Raw genomic sequence first — 20,703 nt, forward strand, 5'->3', positions numbered from 1 at the left:
GCGCTCAGGCTTGCTCATCCAGTGGTCGGTGGGTGCAACGCAGCTTCCAGGTACGGCATTGCTAAAACAAAGATGCCAGCCGCGATCGACGAAATGCGTAACCGACGCACATTCAACATGGGTGCAGGTGTACAAATCAACGGGTTTAAGCCCCGGCTCCCTTCCAAAAAGTTTCCAGTGGCATGGAACAGAGTGCAGCCCATAAAACTGAGAAAGGTGGATTAGTAACGAAAGAATGATGTAAACTGCTTTTCTTTCGTAGGCTGGACATTCTCGGTCGAATCATGAGCATGGGAATAATTTGCTAATAGCGAGCTTAATAAAGCACAATTGGGGGCAGCATCAGCGCAAATCCAAACGAGAACAATCCTGAAATTATTCAAACATTGTTCCGTTTCCAAGTTCACCTGCATTTGTAAATGTGTTTTTCATAAGAGTCCGAAACGTACACTAGGTACTACTAATCCATTTTTAAAACTAACTGCGTAGTAATTAGATTCCATAATTACCTTAACAGGCATGGCAATTGGTTATATTGTGTCTCGGTTTCTATTTATGCTGATGGTGCAATGATTCAGATGTGAAGCGTTGCACAGTAGTAAAAATTGGGTCTTCATGCTAATTTTATGGATTTATTGCACTGGCTAGGAAACGTTTCATTGAACTAGCTTGATGTGTGTCTTGTGATTGGAGCAGACAACAAGCACTCGTCTCTGTATCACAATTTACATACTGTGCCGATTCATTACTTGTACTCATGCTTTTGACACACTTCGGCTGCCTTGACAAAGCACAAGTATGCCATTGACAGGGAAATATATGAAATATTTCGAGTTGTCCGTTAATAAGTCGGGCAATAAAATGGCCTGTCTTTCCATGCTAGAATTGTCCGGCGTGGAGCACGTGGGTTGCAGCGTTCGAAGGTTTTTATAATGTCTAGTCTAGTTGATACGCACTGTTCTATTTGCATCCTTGCTTGACGATGAGCATTCTGATTATAAATATTTTTTTTTCGTAGACAGCCTAGGGGACGTTCTTGCTTATTTTTCGCGTGTTGTGATGCGTTGTGGTTTGAGTATCACTTGGCTTTTTACCGCCCATTGTGTATTATGTTATCTTTTTTCTGTACCTTTCACCATACCTTCTCATTAACAATGTAATGGCCCCTTACACATCACTCCGATGAGGAGCCTGTAAGGTACTGTAAATAAATAAATAAATATAGAAAGAAAGGAAAGACGAGAAATAAATTCGTCAATTATACTGAGGTTAGATGCGACTTTAGCTGCGCTAGGAAGCGGGGTCCGTAAATTTCTTCTCGCTCTCCGCAGCACCGACTGTCAGTCGAGCAGTATGCAAATTGCTGATAATTGAGGAAAACGCGAAGCAAGCATTTATTTCTGCCTGAAGGAGTTTCCAGCCCTCCCCATTTTTCTTTTCTTTTTTGTTGCAGTTCCAAAGCAGCGTGGCTCACCGGAAGTGGCGATGATGGCGAACATATCCACACCACGAACTTCGGAGAATCCCTCGATTTGGAGCAACCTGATGCGCGGGCCACCGAAGAGTCGCTGAACCAGTCTGGAGAGGTTCAGCTCGAACGCCAGGACTCGAACCTGCGTCACAGCAGCCACATTCACTGTCACGACGACGTGGCCATTCGCACCGTTGCTGAAAATTACGACAAACGCGTGGCTCCGCACACAAAAATAAAGTTTGAAAACACCGCTGACCAGAAGCCCAGAAGAGGACGACTACGACGATGACGACGACGTGTAAGGCCCATGACGTGCAAGATCGCTCGCACTTCACGCACCACGGCTCGAACTAATAAGTGTCTGCGGGGTAGGTCCTGACTAGGCTGAGCAGAGTTTGGGGTGGGTCATCGAAGTAGAGCACCGATAACAGGGCGGCTTACAGAGTTATACAGTGGGTAGAGGGAGAGGAACGACAAGGAGTGGAATGTTGGTGGAATGCATGATAATCTGAACGGAAAACCACGTACGACTGCAAAGCTTGGCGATGTTCACAGCAGCGCATGCTATTCGCCTGCTGTGTTTTTTGCAAACCCACCAAGGTGGTTCAGGACCATTTTAAACCTGTGATACATAACGCACCTTCTGTATACTGCGCCGTTTGCGGCTTCTAAATTCAAATTTGTGCAGGTAAAACGTTATAAGCTATATTCGTGGAAGCCAAGTTTCGGTTTTGAATAGCTCAGGAATGTAATTACCAACTACAGCGCTAATTATCTTTACTCACAAATTCTATCTTTAGTACAAGTTTGCACTACATAGCGTGAAACCAAAGTTCGACGAATGTAGAACCGTTTTTGAGAATTGCAGGTTTAAGTACTCCCAAGTACTGTTCGTTTCAGTGGTTGGTGCTTTGAACAGCAAACTCGTCAAAGTAGGTATCTGAAAGCACCAGCCATGGACAACGAAGCCTGGAGTGAGACACGTGACTTCCACTGCAGTATTTAGAGTGAGTCTTCACATGGCACAGGATGGGTACGTTAGAGAAAATGAGGGATGCCTTATGAGCGTGCTGCTCCCAACTGGCGTATGTGCAATAGCCGTGTAACAGTCAGTCAGTCAGTCAATCAAACATGCTTGTCTTGCAGGAAGTACACAAAATTTCCCTGCGGGAGGCAGACTAAAGGCGAGAAAGCCTGACGAGGTCTTGGCCCCCTGAAGGTTCAGCCACTCGAATGCACAAATTGCATTGCATGTACTTTCGGGCTGTCTTGTGGTTTTATCGCGTGCTTTTCTTTTGGGTGCTCCACCCTCTTGGGCTAATCACCACGCACACCTGTTCTTACCAACGCTTTGTTAATGCTGTTTGAAGTTTCTGCCTCTAGAATCGCTGCTTCCTTCCCTCGTGCAGCTACCGTCTTTATGCTCTTACGGACGCTCTTCACGATTTACGAGTCACCGCTAAGACGTTCTGAAAGTGTTTAGATTTCCGTGCCATTGTTGATTTCGACGTACGTGACGCAAAATCACATCCATAACGTATTTTCGTACACTCTGCGTCGTGTGCGCATGTGCACTGCATAAACTAAAGGGTGAGAAGATTCGTTTGCTTATAGGCGGCCTCCTCTTCACTTTATGTGTGTGCGTGTGTCCAAACGATATATTTAAGAGCTTGGAAATAAAATTTCGTTGAATGAAGGCCGTGCGTGTCCATTCTCACTTCGTTTTCCTCACGAATAGTATCTCATACGAAGGACCCGTTCACTACCTACAAAATAGCACGTTCATATTTACGTTGCCGTGTGGAGTTTTCTTTAAGCGTGGACAAAATGGCACCAGCCAAGCGGAGAGGGCAAACAAATGGATTGTTCTGTCAAAGGGATACCTGTTCTAACACCTTCTTATCACCGAACATGGCAGCATGTCACAGCACTTCAATGTAGGAACACTTGCACCCTTTGGTGTGTATATTTTGCACACAATAATAATCATCATCGGCCTTGGTTGCGTTTCCTTTTCTTGAAAACGCTGCCCTCGTTACTTTCCAGTCCAGAACGCTCTGGCAGGCTGACAACGCGCATGCAGTTCGTAACTTGCAAGTACTGGGCTCGCAGCGCTAAAGAAAACAAATGCGGGAAATACAAATGATGGTAATTCTTGTGTGGCAAACATACACCGCAATAGGTGCAATTGTTTGTGGAGTGTACCAAACCGGATCACAAATTGCAACATAATTCAAGCGTGTATAATGGTTCGGCTGCATTCCAGGCACGGCGCTGTTAGTCTCAGCCACTGCAATGTGGACGCAGAGTCTAGCATCGCAGCGCAGCCAACGTGACTGACCGCGGCCGGTGCGCATGAGCGGCTGCCAGCACGCGGATAGAGCATGCGTTATCTCGTCGGCAGAACGGACTATGTGAGCGTAGGCCGCGACAGCGGCCCAGCTGGCCAAGCTACTGGTCGACAAATAAACAGGGTTCGATGTGCCGTTCCGGTAGCCGAGCGGCTTGAGTGTTGAACTCGTATCCTTCAGGACGGTGGTTCGACTCCCGGTGCCTGCATCGTTGAAAAAAAAAAAAGGCAGCGATGCGGACGCCGGGGCTCGAAGTGCCATCCATGAAGGTTCGAGGTGGACCATGAAGGCTGGGTCTCGGACCCCAGAGGACCTCCTGCATCGTAGTACCACCGTACGCATGGCCAGTGCGCGGATTGAAGGCGGTGCGGATGTCGGCACTATGACGCAGGTGACCCCCTGGGAGTCACGGTGCCGTACAACTGGGTGCCGGAACTCCAAGTGCCGGAACTGGGAGTTCCGGCACCCAGCTGTACTCTCGGCCGCCGGAATGTGGCGGATAAGAGGGAGTTTTGTGTCATGGTGCACACTATTTCCTCTCGCTATCCCCCGGGTATCCTAAGAGGGTGGATACCTGTTGCTTTTGTGGGAAGTGCGAAGCGCACCCCACGGAGTACAACAGAAGAATAACACCCCTAGAGGAAACCCACCTGTAAGAGACCCCCCCCCCTCCCCCCAATAGAGAAAACCGACCCGGCCCACCTTTAAGAGACCTAACCCCCACCCCCTAGAGAAAGCGCCGACCCGGCCCGACCGAACCCCCCCCCCCCCCCCCCCTAGAGAAAGCCGACCCGGCCCCCACTTCAAAGAGAACCCCTGCTTCGCTCTTTTGCCGCGAGAGGAGCCGACCTTTTTTGCCGCGTGATCTCTATAGAGGTGGGCTCCTCTCGCGGCAAAAGAGCGAAGCAGGGGTTCCCTTAGAAGTGGGGGCCGGGTCGGCTTTCTCTGGGAGGGGGTTCGGTCGGGCCGGGTCGGCGCTTTCTCTAGGGGGTGGGGTTAGGTCTCTTAAAGGTGGGCCGGGTCGGTTTTCTCTATTGGGGGGGGGGGGTCTCTTACAGGTGGGTTTCCTCTACGGGTGTTATTCTTCTGTTGTACTCCGTGGGGTGCGCTTCGCACTTCCCACAAAAGCAACAGGTATCCACCCTCTTAGGATACCCGGGGGATAGCGAGAGGAAATAGTGTGCACCATGACACAAAACTCCCTCTTATCCGCCACATTCCGGCGGCCGAGAGTACAGCTGGGTGCCGGAACTCCCAGTTCCGGCACTTGGAGTTCCGGCACCCAGTTGTACGGCACCGTGACTCCCAGGGGGTCACCTGCGTCATAGTGCCGACATCCGCACCGCCTTCAATCCGCGCACTGGCCATGCGTACGGTGGTACTACGATGCAGGAGGTCCTCTGGGGTCCGAGACCCAGCCTTCATGGTCCACCTCGAACCTTCATGGATGGCACTTCGAGCCCCGGCGTCCGCATCGCTGCCTTTTTTTTTTTTTTCAACGATGCAGGCACCGGGAGTCGAACCACCGTCCTGAAGGATACGAGTTCAACACTCAAGCCGCTCGGCTACCGGAACGGCACATCGAACCCTGTTTATTTGTCGGCCAGTTGCTTGGCCAGCTGGGCCGCTATTGCTGTCTAGCTGGCCACACAGTTCGTTCTGCCGACAACATACCACATGCTCTATCCGCGTGCTCATGTGCGCATTACGCTACACTCTGCGTACACTTTGCAGCAGCGTAGCGGAACTGTATTCGGCGTCACTGAACACGCTGTAGTTATTTGAATCCTTGACCCGGTTTAGTAGCACTGCGAGGAGCGGTTATAGCAAGCTGTTCAATTCCTTTTATGAGAAGACCCACGTCCCCCTTTAACAGAATTAGTTGTCGATTGACTGGCGACACTCGGACGCTTGTCCACGCTGAAAGAAAATGCTAGCGAAGAGAGACCAGACACGCACGGGCGTTAATTCCACACACCGTAACTTTATTTCGAAGCTCTTAACCATTCGTACACCAGCAAAAAGCATTCCTCCGGCCCTTTAAAAACAAAATTGAGGCACAATCAAAAACCGAACATTCTCACCTTAATTTACGCCGTATACATGCGCGCACATGACGCCGAAAGCGCAAATTTCTCACAAATATGACATCGAATTCATTACTAGGACAGGTGCCGGGAGTAGAAAGTAACGCTGGCAGGGGAAAACAAATACTATCACAAATTCTTAGTGGCAATTCCGAAGTCCTGGAGATCGTAAAACCCAGAAGGCTGTATCTGTGCGAGAAAACGAAATCCATTCTAGAGGTACGTTTGGAACAGCTTAACGGAAGCCTCCGGCCATAGAGTTTCTCACTACATAACCTAGAGGGAAATCTGGCGCTGCTGCGCTGTGGTATGCATGGGAATGCCGGTATATGGTGGATTCAGATTGGCATCGTTCTCGTAGAGGCAGGACACTTTGAAGATGCGCTTGGCAAGTACCGTTCCGTCTGTCACAATGATTCATTTTCTACTAGAACAGCAAGTGAAAAGCTGTTTTAGCTTATTACGCGAAAACATGTCTTGTTTAACTATGAGAACTTCTTATTGTGCGTACGACTACATGTTCCGTAAAAGTATCAGCGGGCCGCTAAAGTTGGAGGACAGACAAGGTTCGCGCTCGCTTGGAAACAGTTGGTCGTCTGTTCTTGCTTTTCTTCGCTTGGTCATGCATCGTGGGAGAGTACAGATGTAATATGCGTGAATGGAAACATTTTATGAAGATTTTACTTGGAGAACGCGTTATTTGCGTAGCCATATCCACGTTTTAGACGAAGCCTCTCACAACACCAGCCAACACCAGCCTCGCAGACACATATACAGTCATTCCCATGACGGCACGGTGCCCCTTTAAGAAACTCCCATAGACGGTGGCGCCAGATCACCCTCTAGGTGTTATAGTGAGAAACTCTGCCTCCGGCTAATAAGCACGGCGCACGGCTGTTCGCGAGGATTGTGGAACGCGAGACACAAGTACGCGAAAAACTACAGAACAGCTCGAAAGTACTTCCGATGCTCAACAAGCTTTTTCGTTCTTATACGGCGATTGCTTAACATCCTAATGTCACGCGTAAGTTTGCCTGCTACACAACACAGGCGCCAGTTCCGAGTGATAAATTATCCAGACGTCTTCTATTCTACTCAACCTGCGGTATGCCTCCCAGACGAACTCCAAATTTTGCAGTAGCGTGGTGTGGTGTCCTTTCAGGCTTTGCTATCCATTGCTGCAGTTTTTCAAGTACTTACTTCGACGAGTTCGCTGTTCAGAGCATCCAACTACACAGACACCAAACGTATTTGGGCGCACTAAACCCTGCAATGCCCAAACAGCGCTTTACACGAAGTAAGTACAACTTGATTTCTCGCCATGGAGCGCAAAGTTATACTGAAGATAGCTTCAGCAAACATAACGAGCACTGCAGCTAGTAGTTGCTTTCCTAAGCTGTTCACGTGTGAAACTCCGCTGCAATATATGTCGCTACTTCTGTTTCACGTGCAGAAATTTGAAATTCAGTCTCGAACGGCGCAGTAATCATTGCATTGCGTTATGCATTGCAGGGTTAAAAAGGATCCTGAACGAAGCTCTTCGCTTATTGAGTAACAGTAGGCGACTAACATACGCCACCGCGAAAGTCTCCGGCAAATTTTGCAGTCGTACGTGGGTTTTTCGTTATTTCAGCTAGTCATGCACTCCACCAACATTCCACTCCTTGTCTTCCCCTCCCCCCTTCACCAACTAGATAACTCGGTAAGCCGCCGTGCTATCGGTGCTCTATTTCGAAGACCCGCCCGTAACTCACCTCAAGCTACCCAGGACGTACCCCGGAAACACTTATTAGTTCGAGTCGTGGTACGTGAAGTGTAAGACATCTTGCACGTCATGGGCGTTAAACGTCGCCATCGTCGTCGTCTTCTGGCCTTTTGGCCTGCGGTGTTTTCAGACTTTATTTTTGTGTGTGCGGAACCAAGCGCTTGTCGTACTTTTCAGCAACGGTGCGAATGGCCACGTCATCGTGACAATGAAACTGGACTCGCTGACGCGAGTTCGAGACCTGGCGTTCGAGCTGAACCTCTCCAGTCTGGGTCAGCGGCTGCTCGGTGGCTCGCGCACCAGGTTGCTTCAGATCGAGGGATTCTCCGAAGTCCGTGGTGGGGAGATCCTCGCCATCATCGCCACTTCCGGTGAGCACGCTGCTCTGGAACTAACAAAAAAAAAAGAAAAATTGAGTGGGCTGGCAACTTCTTCAGGCAGAAATCAATGCTTCCCGCGTGTTTTCCTCAGTTGTCAGGAATTCGCATACTGTTCGATGCCAAGTTAGTGCTATGGAAAGTGGAAGGGCGAAATTTACAGACCCTGCTTCCTAGCGCCGCTTACGCAGGATATAGCCCAATTATAGTCCGTTTTATTTATGTATTTAATTTTTTATTTATTTGCAGTATCTAACAGGCTGCTGATCGGATCAATATGTAAGGGGGCTTTACGTGGTTAGTAATATGGTGACGAGTACTGAAAGAAACATACATATATTGGCTATGTACGAAAAATAATACAATCCCAATGCTCTTCATCAAGCGAATACACAACAGAGTTCATATAAACTAGACGACTGGACATTATCTAAACTTTTGAACGCCACAACGTTCTCGTGCTGTTGCGCATGCATCTAGTCGGCGTTTCGTTTCAAAAGCACAGATCGACCCACGTGCTACATAGGGGACAATTCCAGCCAGAATATATACGCCATTTCATGGCCCGCCTTATTAATTGCAAAGAACTGAATATTTCAAATAGGAACCTGTCAGTGGCACGCTGCTCATTTGTGAAGCGAGCCAGTGTGTGTCAAAAGCACGAGTCCAAGTAATGAATCGGCGGAGTACGAATTCCGATACAGAAACGAGTGCTTCTTATCCGCTCCGATTGCAAGGCTCACATTAAGCTAGCTGAAGATGTTTCATACGCAGACCCGCAATTACGCACTGTTAACTTGAGGGCCTAAGTTTAGCCAATGGGCTTTAACTAGATTTTAATTCGGAACCACTGTACCATCAGCATAAATACAAACCTGATCAGAAAATAACCGAATCGAATTTCTGGTGAGGTAGGTACATGGAATATAATTGCTATGTAGCCTCTGTTTAAGCATGTAGCAGTAGTCTTTAGTGTAGGTTTTGGTGTCTTAATTCAAATCGCATAAACAAATACAGGTGAACTTGGGAACGGGACGACATGCCCGAGTATTTTCAGAATTGTTCACGTTTGAAACTACGCTGATGCTGCCCCCAATTGTGATTTACTTGCTTATTTTTACTTACTTTTTTACTTACTTACTTTTTTTACTTGCTTACTTATTTACTAGCAAATTATTCCGAAGCTCAGGATTAGACCGAAAATGTTCAGCTCACCAAGGAAAAGTAGTTTACAGCATGCGTTCGTTTCTAATCCGACTTTTTCACTTTTCTTTGCTGCGCTCTGTCGCATGCCGCTGGCAACGCTTTGGAAGGGAGCCGGGGCTTTCGCCCTTCGATTTGTGGAGCTGCACGCATGTTGAGTCTGCATTGGTTACGCGTTTCGTCGATCGCGACTGGCTTCTTCATGGAAGCAATGTCGTACCTGGAAGCCACGTCGCAATCATCGACCACCGGATGAGCAATCCTGAGCGCGCTCTCGTGCCAGCAATGCGGCCGTTAAAGGCGTGCTGAGTTTCGTCTGCGGACGCGGCTGCCTTAGAGTTTGTTGTCGCTGATTTCACCAGTTGGAACTCGCTCTGTATAATTTTTACACATACTTTAGACCTTTCGCATATTGAATAAGTCTTAGCGCGCAGCCTTGCGAGTCAGATTAACCGAAGCGGTGCATTTGTTTACATTGACATCTACATCCACGGGTCGTTGATTGTTAGCGTGAAATGTAGAAACGGTGCATCGCTGACATGAAATGTGAAAACGTAGCAAAACGTACACATCTGCAAATATCAGCGGCCGAGTCAATTAAACAAAATACTTTTGCACTTAAAAACACTGAGCAAGAAGGTTCAACCTTGCTGGACATCCTGGCCAACCGACGTCCAAAGTGGAGCATCCGGCTGCGCAAGGACAGCAGAGTGTGCTCCAGCTTTGCCAGTGGCGTGAACACTGTGGCACCTACGTTGCTCGCAACTGCAACATGTGGCTTGAGATGAGCATGCTTCAGGAGATGTTCAACTCACTGCTGCAGAAGTCCGGTCGACCTGGGATGATGCCAAGGCAACAGTGAGAATGACATATACTCGTATTTCTGAGTTTATTGAATAATTGACCAGGCTAAACAGTTACCGCCACATTAGAGAGCAATCAGGAGTAATTTTGCGTCGTTCATTCCTTTATTTCAATAAACAACGGATTACCACAGGGGTACTGTATGGTCTGGCAAACACTACAGTATGTGTCCATATAAAAGCTAGTGCAAAAGAGCGATACCTTAAGGTTTGTCTTTCACATGACTGTCAAAAGCTTTTGCAGTCGTTATTAGTGTTATATAGCATAACCAGCATGAAACATTTGAAACAACTTTGGCCCTACAATACACCAGGTAATAGGTGCGACGCCTGTGGGCAGTCTATGCAAACCACCTACCCGCTGTTCTTTATACGACATGACTCGATGCGAGGCAAACCCCCGACCTCTGTGCAGAGCTGTCAGTGGCATTCCATGACAATAAATGGCACCATATGTTCTCGCCTACTCTTAACTGCTAATAGCACTTGCCAATGCCTATTGGATTGCATTTCCGGGCGAAATGTCTACTGATGATGATGCCTGCTGCTGATGACACATTTAACTTCAGTGATGTTTATCTCCTTCATGCAGATGTAGCCTTGCTAAACCAACCCATTTTTGACTGACGTTCTAAACTGATTTTGTCCAACAGGCCACCAGGGCGGGCATCGTCATCATGACGGTCCATCCATCCAACTATGACATCTTCACCATAACGACGCGAGGTAGATCGCCGTCTGCAGTAAACAGCCGTGTCGATAGGCACACTACTTTAATATACTGCCAACTGCGTTGGTGGATAGGCAAAGAAAGTTGACGGCATCACATGCTCCCATAAAGCTAGGGCTAAAATTAAACAATTAAATCTAGCTGGACGATTTTTATCGAAAGAATAATTCACAGACAGAGAAGTCAGATGACATGCAATGTCACTCATTCATTCATGAGTGAATGTCATTCCCCCTTAAGAGAGAGAGAGCAAATGATAAATGAAAGGTAGGGAGGTTAACCAGGACTGAGCCCGGTTGGCTACTCTACACTGGGGAAAGGGAAAAGGGGACGGAAAGATTAAAAGAAGAGAAAGTCTACTGGGGATATCGTTAGTACACTTTTAGTGACTTTTCATTACGTGATGAATAAACTTGTTTGTGTACATTACATTGCGCTTTAACATCAGAAGCATATAGCCCTTAAAATAATCTCTCCGGTTGCTTTATAAAATCAAACAGCTCAGATTCAACGCATAGATCATTCCTCCTGGAAAAAAATTTTATTGACAATGATTTACGCGATGAATTAACGAATTTGCGTAAGTTACTTTCCGCGTTAAAAGCAAAAGCCTATAAGCATTTAAATATTCTCTCCGCCTTACTTTATAATTTCTCACAGCTAAATTCCATACATAAATCATTCCACCAGCAAATGCCTTTTAATGACAATTATTTACGTGACGAATAAACGCTTCTGCGTAAATTACTTTCCGTTTAGAAGCAGAGGCCTATAACACTTGAGAATATTTTCTTCCCCGTGTTTTATAACTTCTAACAGCTAAGATTCAAAGCATAGATCATTCCACCAGCAAATGCACTTTTATGGATAATTACCTACGCGATAAAAAAAAAACAAATTTCCATAGGTTACCTTCCACGTTAAAGCCAGAAGCCTATAGCCCTTATAGAATAATATTTACGCTTACTTTCAAAGTTCCATCATCTCAGATTCTACGCATAGACCATTCCCCAGGAAATAATCTATTACTGACAATTATTTACTCGATGAATAACCGCATTTCTGTAAATAACTTTCCGCGTTAAAACAAGAAGCTATAGCCCCTTAGAAGCTTTAAAACACGGTGGAGAGATTATTCTAACAGATCAGATTCAACGCATAGATCATTCCTCCAGTAAATGCACTTTCACTGAAAATTACGCGATAAAAAAACGAATTTGCAGAAATTACTTTCCGTGTTAAAAGCAGAATCCTATAGCCCTTTAGAGTAATCTCTCCATTTGCTTTATAACTTCTAACAACTAAGATTGACAGCATAGATCATTCCCCCAGATAATAAACTTTTACTGACAAATATTTAGGCGACAATTAAACGAAATTGCATAAATTGGCTTCCCCTTTAAAAGCATACGCCTATAGCCTTCAGAATAGTCCTTTATCACTTTTCCTAACAACTCAAATTCAACGCATAAAGTATTTCCACCTGAAAGTCACTTATTCACAGAATTATTCACGCGATGAATAAACGAATTTGCGCAAATTAGTTTCCCCGTTAGAAGTAGAACGCGTTAGCCCTTTAGAATATTAGCGCCAATGTGTTCTATCGCTTTTCCTAAGAAGCTAAGATTCAACGCATAGATCAATCCCACCTGAAATTCACTTTCTGAGACGATTATTTACTCGACTAACAAACGAATTTCCACAAAATATTTGCCACGTAAGAAGGAGAAGCCTCTAGCCCTTTAGAAAATTAACGCTACCTCTTTATCACTTTTCCTAACAGCGCCCAATCAACGCATAGATCATTCCCACCCTCAAGGCCCCTTTTCAGACAATTATTTGAGCGATGAATAAACGAATTTGCGCAAATTAGTTTCTCCGTTAGAAGAAAAACGCGTTAGCCCTTTCGAATATTAGCGCCACTGTGTTCTATCGCTTTTCCTAACAGCTCAGATTCAACGCATAGATCATTCCCATCTGAAAGTCACTTTCTGAGACAATTATTTACTCGACTAACAAACAAATTTCCACAAATATTTTGCCACGTAAGAAGGAGAAGCCTCTAGCCCATTAGAATATTAACGTGACCTCTTTATCACTTTTCCTAACAGCGCCGAATCAACGCATAGATCATTCCCACCCTCAAGTCCCTTTTTCAGACAATTATTTAAGCGATGAGTAAACGAATTTGCGCAAATTAGTTTCCCCGTTAGAAGCAGAATGCGTTAGCCCTTTCGAATATTAGTGCCACTGTGTTCTATCGCTTTTCCTAACAGCTCAGATTCAACGCATAGATCATTCCCATCTGAAAGTCACTTTCTGCGAATTATTTACTCGACTAACAAACAAATTTCCACTAATAATTTGCCACGTAAGAAGGAGAAGCCTCTAGCCCTTTAGAAAATTAACGCTACCTCTTTATCACTTTTCCTAACAGCGCCGAATCAACGCATAGATCATTCCCATCCTCAAGTCCCTTTTTCAGACAATTATTTAAGCGATGAGTAAACGAATTTGCGCAAATTAGTTTCCCCGTTAGAAGCGGAACGCGTTAGTCCTTTCGAATATTAGTGCCACTGTGTTCTATCGCTTTTCCTAACAGCTCAGATTACACGCATAGATCAATCCCACCTGAAAGTCAATTTCTGAGAGAATTATTTACTCGACTAACAAACGAATTTCCAAAAATAATTTGCCACGTAAGAAGGAGAAGCCTCAAGCCCTATAGAATATTAACGCGACCTCTATCACTTTTCCTAACAGCGCCGAATCAACGCATAGATCATCACTACCCTCAAGTCCCTTTTTTAAGCAATTTTTTAAGCGATAAAAAATGTATTTGCGCAATTTAGTTTCCCCGTTAGGAGCAGAACGCATTAGCCCTTTAGAATATTAGCGCCAATGTGTTCTATCGCTTTTCCTAACAGCTCCGATTCAACGCATAGATCAATCCCATTTGAAAGTCACTTTCTGAGACAATTATTTACTCGACTAACAAACATATTTCCAGAAATAATTTGCCACGTAAAAAGGAGAAGCCTCTAGCCCTATAGAATATTAACTCAACCTCTATCACTTTACCTAACAGCGCCGAATCAATGCATAGATCACTCCTACACTCGGGTCCCTTTTTCAAACAATTATTTAAGCGATAAAAAATGTATTTGCGCAAATTAGTTTCCCCGTTAGGAGCAGAACGCATTAGCCCTTTAGAATATTAGCGCCAATGTGTTCTATCGCTTTTCCTAAGAGCTCAGATTCAACGCATAGATCAATCCCACCTGAAAGTCACTTTCTGAGACAAATATTTACTCGACTAACAAACGAATTTCCAAAAATAATTTGCCACGTAAAAAGGAGAAGCCTCTAGCCCTATAGAATATTAATGCGGCCTCTATAACTTTTCCTAACAGCGCCGAATCAACGCATAGATCATTCCTACCCTCACTTCCCTTTTTCAAGCAATTATTTAAGCGATGAAAAAACGAATTTGCGCAAATTACTTTCCCCGTTAGGAGCAGAACGCATTAGCCCTTTAGAATATTAGCGCCAATGTGTTCTATCGCTTTTCCTAACAGCTCAGATTCAACTCATAGATCAATCCCACCTGAAAGTCACTTTCTGAGACAACTATTTACTCGACTAACAAAGGAATTTCCAAAAATAGTTTACCACGTAAAAAGGAGAAGCCTCTAGCCCTATAGAATATTAACGCGACCTCTATCACTTTTCCTAACAGCGCCGAATCAACGCATAGATCATTCCTACCCTCAGGTCCTTTTTTCAAACAATTATTTCAGCGATGAAAAAACGAATTTGCGCAAATTAGTTTCCCCGTTAGGAGCAGAACGCATTAGCCGTTTAGAATATTAGCGCCAATGTGTTCTATCGCTTTTCCTAACAGCTCTGATTCAACGCATAAATCAATCCCACCTGAAAGTCACTTTCTGAGACAACTATTTACTCGACTAACAAACGAATTTCGAAAAATAATTTGCCACGTAAAAAGGAGAAGCCTCTAGCCCTATAGAATATTAATGCGACCTCTATCACTTTTCCTAACAGCGCAGAATCAACACATAGATCATTCCTACCCTCAGGTCCCTTTTTCAAACAATTATTTAAGCGATGAAAAAACGAATTTGCGCAAATTAGTTTCTCCGTTAGGAGCAGAACGCATTAGCCCTTTAGAATATTAGCGCCAATGTGTTCTATCGCTTTTCCTAACAGCTCTGATTCAACGCATAGATCAATCCCACCTGAAAGTCACTTTCTGAGACAACTATTTACTCGACTAACAAACGAATTTCGCAAAATAATTTGCCACGTAAACAGGAGAAGCCTCTAGCCCTATAGAATATTAACGCGACCTCTATCACTTTTCCTAACAGCGCCGAATCAACGCATAGACCATTCCTGCCCTAAGGTCCCTTTTTCAAGCAATTATTTAAGCGATGAAAAAACGAATTTGCGCAAATTAGTTTCCCCGTTAGGAGCAGAACGCATTAGCCCTTTAGAATATTAGCGCCAATGTGTTCTATCGCTTTTCCTAACAGCTCTGATTCAACGCATAGATCAATCCCACCTGAAAGTCACTTTCTGAGACAACTATTTACTCGACTAACAAACGAATTTCGCAAAATAATTTGCCACGTAAACAGGAGAAGCCTCTAGCCCTATAGAATATTAACGCGACCTCTATCACTTTTCCTAACAGCGCCGAATCAACGCATAGACCATTCCTGCCCTAAGGTCCCTTTTTCAAGCAATTATTTAAGCGATGAAAAAACGAATTTGCGCAAATTAGTTTCCCCGTTAGGAGCAGAACGCATTAGCCCTTTAGAATATTAGCGCCAATGTGTTCTATCGCTTTTCCTAACAGCTCTGATCTAACGCATATATCAATCCCACCTGAAAGTCACTTTCTGAGACAAATATTTACTCGACTAACAAACGAATTTTGAAAAATAATTTGCCACGTAAAAAGGAGAAGCCTCTAGGCCTATAGAATATTAATGCGACCTCTATCACTTTTCCTAACAGCGCCGAATCAACGCATAATCATTACTACCCTAAGGTCCCTTTTTCAAGCAATTATTTAAGCGAAGGAAAAACGAATTTGCGCAAAAAAGTTTCCCCGTTAGGAGCAGAACGCATTAGCTCTTTAGAATATTAGCGCCAATGTGTTCTATCGCTTTTCCTAACAGCTCAGATTCAACGCATAGATCAATCCCACCTGAAAGTCACTTTCTGAGACAAATATTTACTCGACTAACAAACCAATTTCGAAAAATAATTTGCCACGTAAAAAGGAGAAGCCTCTAGCCCTATAGAATATTAATGCGACCTCTATCACTTTTCCTAACAGCGCCGAATCAACGCATAGATCATTCCCATCCTCAAGTCCCTTTTTCAGACAATTATTTAAGCGATGAGTAAACGAATTTGCGCAAATTAGTTTCCCCGTTAGAAGCAGAACGCGTTAGTCCTTTCGAATATTAGTGCCACTGTGTTCTATCGCTTTTCCTAACAGCTCTGATTCAACGCATAGATCAATCCCACCTGAAAGTCACTTTCTGAGACAACTATTTACTCGACTAAAAACGAATTTCCAAAAATAAGTTACCACGTAAAAAGGAGAAGCCTCTAGCCCTATAGAATATTAACTCGACGTCTATCACTTTTCCTAACAGCGCCGAATCAACGCATAGATCATTCCTACCCTAAGGTCCCTTTTTCAAGCAATTATTTAAGCGATGAAAAAACGAATTTGCGCAAATTAGTTTCCCCGTTAGGAGCAGAACGCATTAGCCCTTTAGAATATTAGCGCCAATGTGTTCTATGGCTTTTCCTAACAGTTCAGTTGGCCTGCAATTAAAGTGTCCTGCCCTTTTTATCAGTTCCTGCTGCTTGTGAATCGGGACAATACAATATCTGCACAGACGTATGCCTGAAGCAAAAAGACATGCTACTGAATTAGCACTTTGTAATAAAATGATTCTTTAATTGACTTAATTTTCTTTGAATTATTATTTCGGCATGTTCCAACCAGGGTATGCCGCTGTTTCACCACAAGTACATAACTCCCAAATGTATATAAGCATGTCACGCTTCTCTATACCTACACGCGTCATCGCCATTCTTGCATCGACAAGCGTAAGTTGCCTTCGTCCTCGTAAAGTCGCTGCGCAGATGTCTGCGACTGTGTGTCCGCCTTATTTAGTGTTTGAATTTCGACATAGGTTGCTGACGGTGTAGTCTACGAATATAGAAAAATATTCCATTATATTAAGGTTTTGACCTTTATAGCGAATAAACATAAACATATTATGGGTTTACACACTCAACAGGATGAAAGTGAACACATTTGAACGCATCTTCGGTAGTTTTACAGCCTTTGATTGCGCTCTTCGCTTAAGCTTCACTTCGCATAAATTGCAACATGCTGATGAAAATATTTACGACTTGAGTTCGTTGGTAATATTACACAAATATATTCATAGTGCTTAATTTGACGAATAGAGGTCAAGCATGCCAAGATAGCGTGACCTTCAAATATATAAAAAATAGGAAAAATGCAGTGCTCGGTCACCCATTCCGGGGTGCTATCACTTCTTGGGATAACGCAACGAATGCCCCGGTCATGTACATCTGCAATGTAATGGGTTCTTGAGGGAAAATAAATGATATCTCCTTTCTCCTCGAGTATTTGTTGCTTAATTTTGTTGGTTATTGCCCAAAACAACCGCGTTGGTTCGTCTGGTTACGGCTTGCACCTCATTTCATCCATCAGATAAGGCGACCGTAAAAAAGTGAAGCAATGTAAATGAAGCGAACCACAAGGGAAAACATAAAGCAGTCATAATAATCACTATCAGCCTATTTATGTCCTCTCCCAGCAATTTCCAGTAACCACTGCCTTGCGCCCGCTGATTCCATCTTACGCCTGCCAAATTACTAATATTATCACACCACTTAATTTCCTGCCGTCCACTGCACTTCCGTTCCATAGGCACCTCTTGCATAAGTGTAACTCTGTTTAAAGCCTCGGTTGTCGGCCCTACACATTACATGACCCCCCCCCCCCCTCCCCCAGCTTCATCTTTTCGCCTTACTGTGAACTAAAATATCGGCTACCTCTGAATTTTTTACAATCCCCTTCGCTGTCTTCCTTTCTCAGAACGTTATATCGAACATTTCTCTGCTAAATATTTCTCGATACTCTCGAACTCTCTGGGCCTTATAGCACTACTTCCAGAATTCAGTGATAGCGTCCATTTTAAGGATAGCTGTAAGCTCCTGATCATGATTTCAGAATGCGTGCCGTATGCAATCCAACCAATTTTATTTTCCTGTGTTTCCTTCCCTTGATCAGGATCACCTTTGAATAATTTGCCTTGATGTACGTTATTACAGAAGCTCCTTACCAATCGCGAATGCTCTTCCATCGCAAGGCCGGTGAACATCACCTTATATTCTTATGTCTACTAATCTTCCGCTTTATTATTTCATTCCATTGGCTGAGTTATACCTTACTTTTAACACAAACTCTTATAACAGAGAATAAAATATATTTTATACACGCGAGAATGTCGGCACCAGAAAGATGGAAGGTTATAACCAAGGATTCATTCTTGTAGTAAATCTTATCACATGCAGCGCGGATCTAAGGTGGATAGATGGAAGGTGAGATCTATGTCATTCGACAATCAGTAGGCAGACATTACTTAGGGCAAACTGCACGCTGTGTGAAGCAAATGTGGAATAAGCATAAGCCAAACGTCAGGAGAATGTGCTGGTGGCGTCCAGCTTCCAGGCACACGGCTATCGCCGAAAACTCAAGGAAGCTCAAATCTTGCAGATTCATAAAAGTTAACTATTGCGGGAGAGAGATACTCGAATTAAAAGAACGTATGATGGTTGAGTTGGTCATACATTATTATCGCATAACAATGGTCCTTGTCTCTTGCTAAGAATTGCGGCATCATGGAATGGTAGGCCAAGGCCATTCTGCACAACCTATAATTTTGCGCTTCATTGCTCCGTTTTTATTTGTCGCTGTGGTCATTGTATTTATCGTCGTATTTCAAGGAATGATTCATTTGTTAGGAGTTCGCGATACGTTCGTCTGCTTCGTTTGCCTTTACATGTTGTTCTTTTACGGTCCCTGATTTACGGTCCGTTAGCCTATTAATGTTTTGCCAGAAAACAGAACAGCCCGTGCCTTTGCATTTCAGCTGGCGTTGCTGTATACGCGACTACGTAGGTGAAGAACTGCCGTCGGCGCGCGGATAGGGAGTAGTTTGGGATTAGCATCTGTGGCGAAGAATTCTCGGGCGACGACACCGGATCTGCGCGAGTCCACGGCCGAAAGCGTTGCCGGCTCTGTGCCACGGTCGCTGTCCTGTGGTGTGCAACGGTCAGGGCAGTGGGTGGACAGTGGGACTAGTATTGGCGTCGACATGACAGTGGTAGCCAAAGGAAAATTCAATAACGTTTGCATATGTGGCTCTATATATTCAACATACTTAAAAATTAAAATTATGAGGTTTTACGTGCTAGAGCAACTTTCTGATTATGAGGCACGCCGTAGTGGAGGACTCCGGAAATCTCGACCACCTTGGGTTCTTTAACGTGCACCTAAATCAAAGCACATGGGTGTTTTCGCATTTCGCCTCCATCGAAATGCGGTCGCCATGGCCGAGATATTCAACATACGTAGCAGTAAAGTAAAGGAATGCAATTATGTGTAGAATTTAAATGGTGCTTATGACTATTTTCTTTTTTTTCGGCGTCTTATATGTTTATTTAGTCATTTTATTTTTTTCGCCAACGGCTAGCGCTCCCGCTCTTATCCATTCAGCTGCCAGTGTGTTCGTCTGCTGCTGCCGCGCTCTATACACGTGCACGTTCTATTTTTCGCATGCTCTGCAGTTAAAAACTTTCTGTGTCCATGAACGTTCTGGCAATTTCGGAAAAACCGATGAAAGGGCACAAGGCCTGCTGCGCGGCTGTGTGGTGTGGCAACTCGGGGAGGACGAGCGGGGCGAAATTTTTCCGTTCCCTGCGGACGAGAGGCAAGCACAGTTTTTCTGCAGTCGTTATGAAGAAACAAGCGCTATCTTTATCAAAACACTTATAGAACAAAACGAAAGATCTTCCGTGGTTGTTTTCAAGTGAATGATTTTCTTGGTTTGACGCGGCGCATTCTTCTTCGGCGTTGGAAAACTAAAGCTACTTGTTAGCCCTTGCGCAGGGGTCGATTGATGCTCGCTGACGCTCAGGCGGAAATCTCATTTCGGTATATGTTAGTGGTCAACTTGGGTAACTGGGTATGTGTCACTGGGTAGGCGCCGCATTTCAATGAACCTCTTTCACGCAAACCAGGGTCATTGGGCTCTTCTATAGCGTCCCGGTGTCTTGATGCCCGCCCTTTGTATTTCGTGGCCAGCTGATAGAGCGACCTGGTACCTCGATGCCCGGCCGGATAACGTGGTGACCAGCAGTTCAAGCAGCCTGGTGCCGTAATGCTCGCCCTATGGATCTGGAGGGCAGCTGATATGGGGACCTGGTATAACGATGCCCCCCACGCTGACCGGATGTCCTGCTCTTCAAGCTATATACATGATGCCTTGTTGCGCGCATTGTAGAGCTGCCTCGAGGCTGCGGATCAGAAGATCACGTGCGCGTAGAACCACAGGTGGCAAAAGTTGTTCCTATCACAATTTCTTTATAAAAAAAACAAGCTGGACAAGTTGTTATTTAACATACGAATATTCAGCGTCTGTGTTAACTTCGTTGTATTCACGCTGTTTGATTTCTTCCGTTACTTTTTATTTAAAGATAGACTTCA

General features: G+C 44.7%; 1 protein-coding gene across 1 annotated transcript in view; it reads left to right on the top strand.

Annotated features, from left to right (window-relative positions):
• LOC142559893 (uncharacterized) overlaps positions 1-3,162 on the top strand; it is an 81,440-nt gene extending 78,278 nt beyond the window's left edge. The window contains exon 6 of the mRNA XM_075671582.1: positions 1,454-3,162. Coding sequence (XP_075527697.1) covers positions 1,454-1,763 — 310 coding nt within the window. The 3' untranslated portion in view covers positions 1,764-3,162. The remainder of the gene's footprint in view (positions 1-1,453) is intronic.
• Positions 3,163-20,703: the final 17,541 nt, after the last annotated feature.

The sequence above is a fragment of the Dermacentor variabilis genome, chromosome 10, assembly GCF_050947875.1.
Source record: "Dermacentor variabilis isolate Ectoservices chromosome 10, ASM5094787v1, whole genome shotgun sequence".
Lineage (NCBI taxonomy): Eukaryota > Metazoa > Arthropoda > Arachnida > Ixodida > Ixodidae > Dermacentor > Dermacentor variabilis.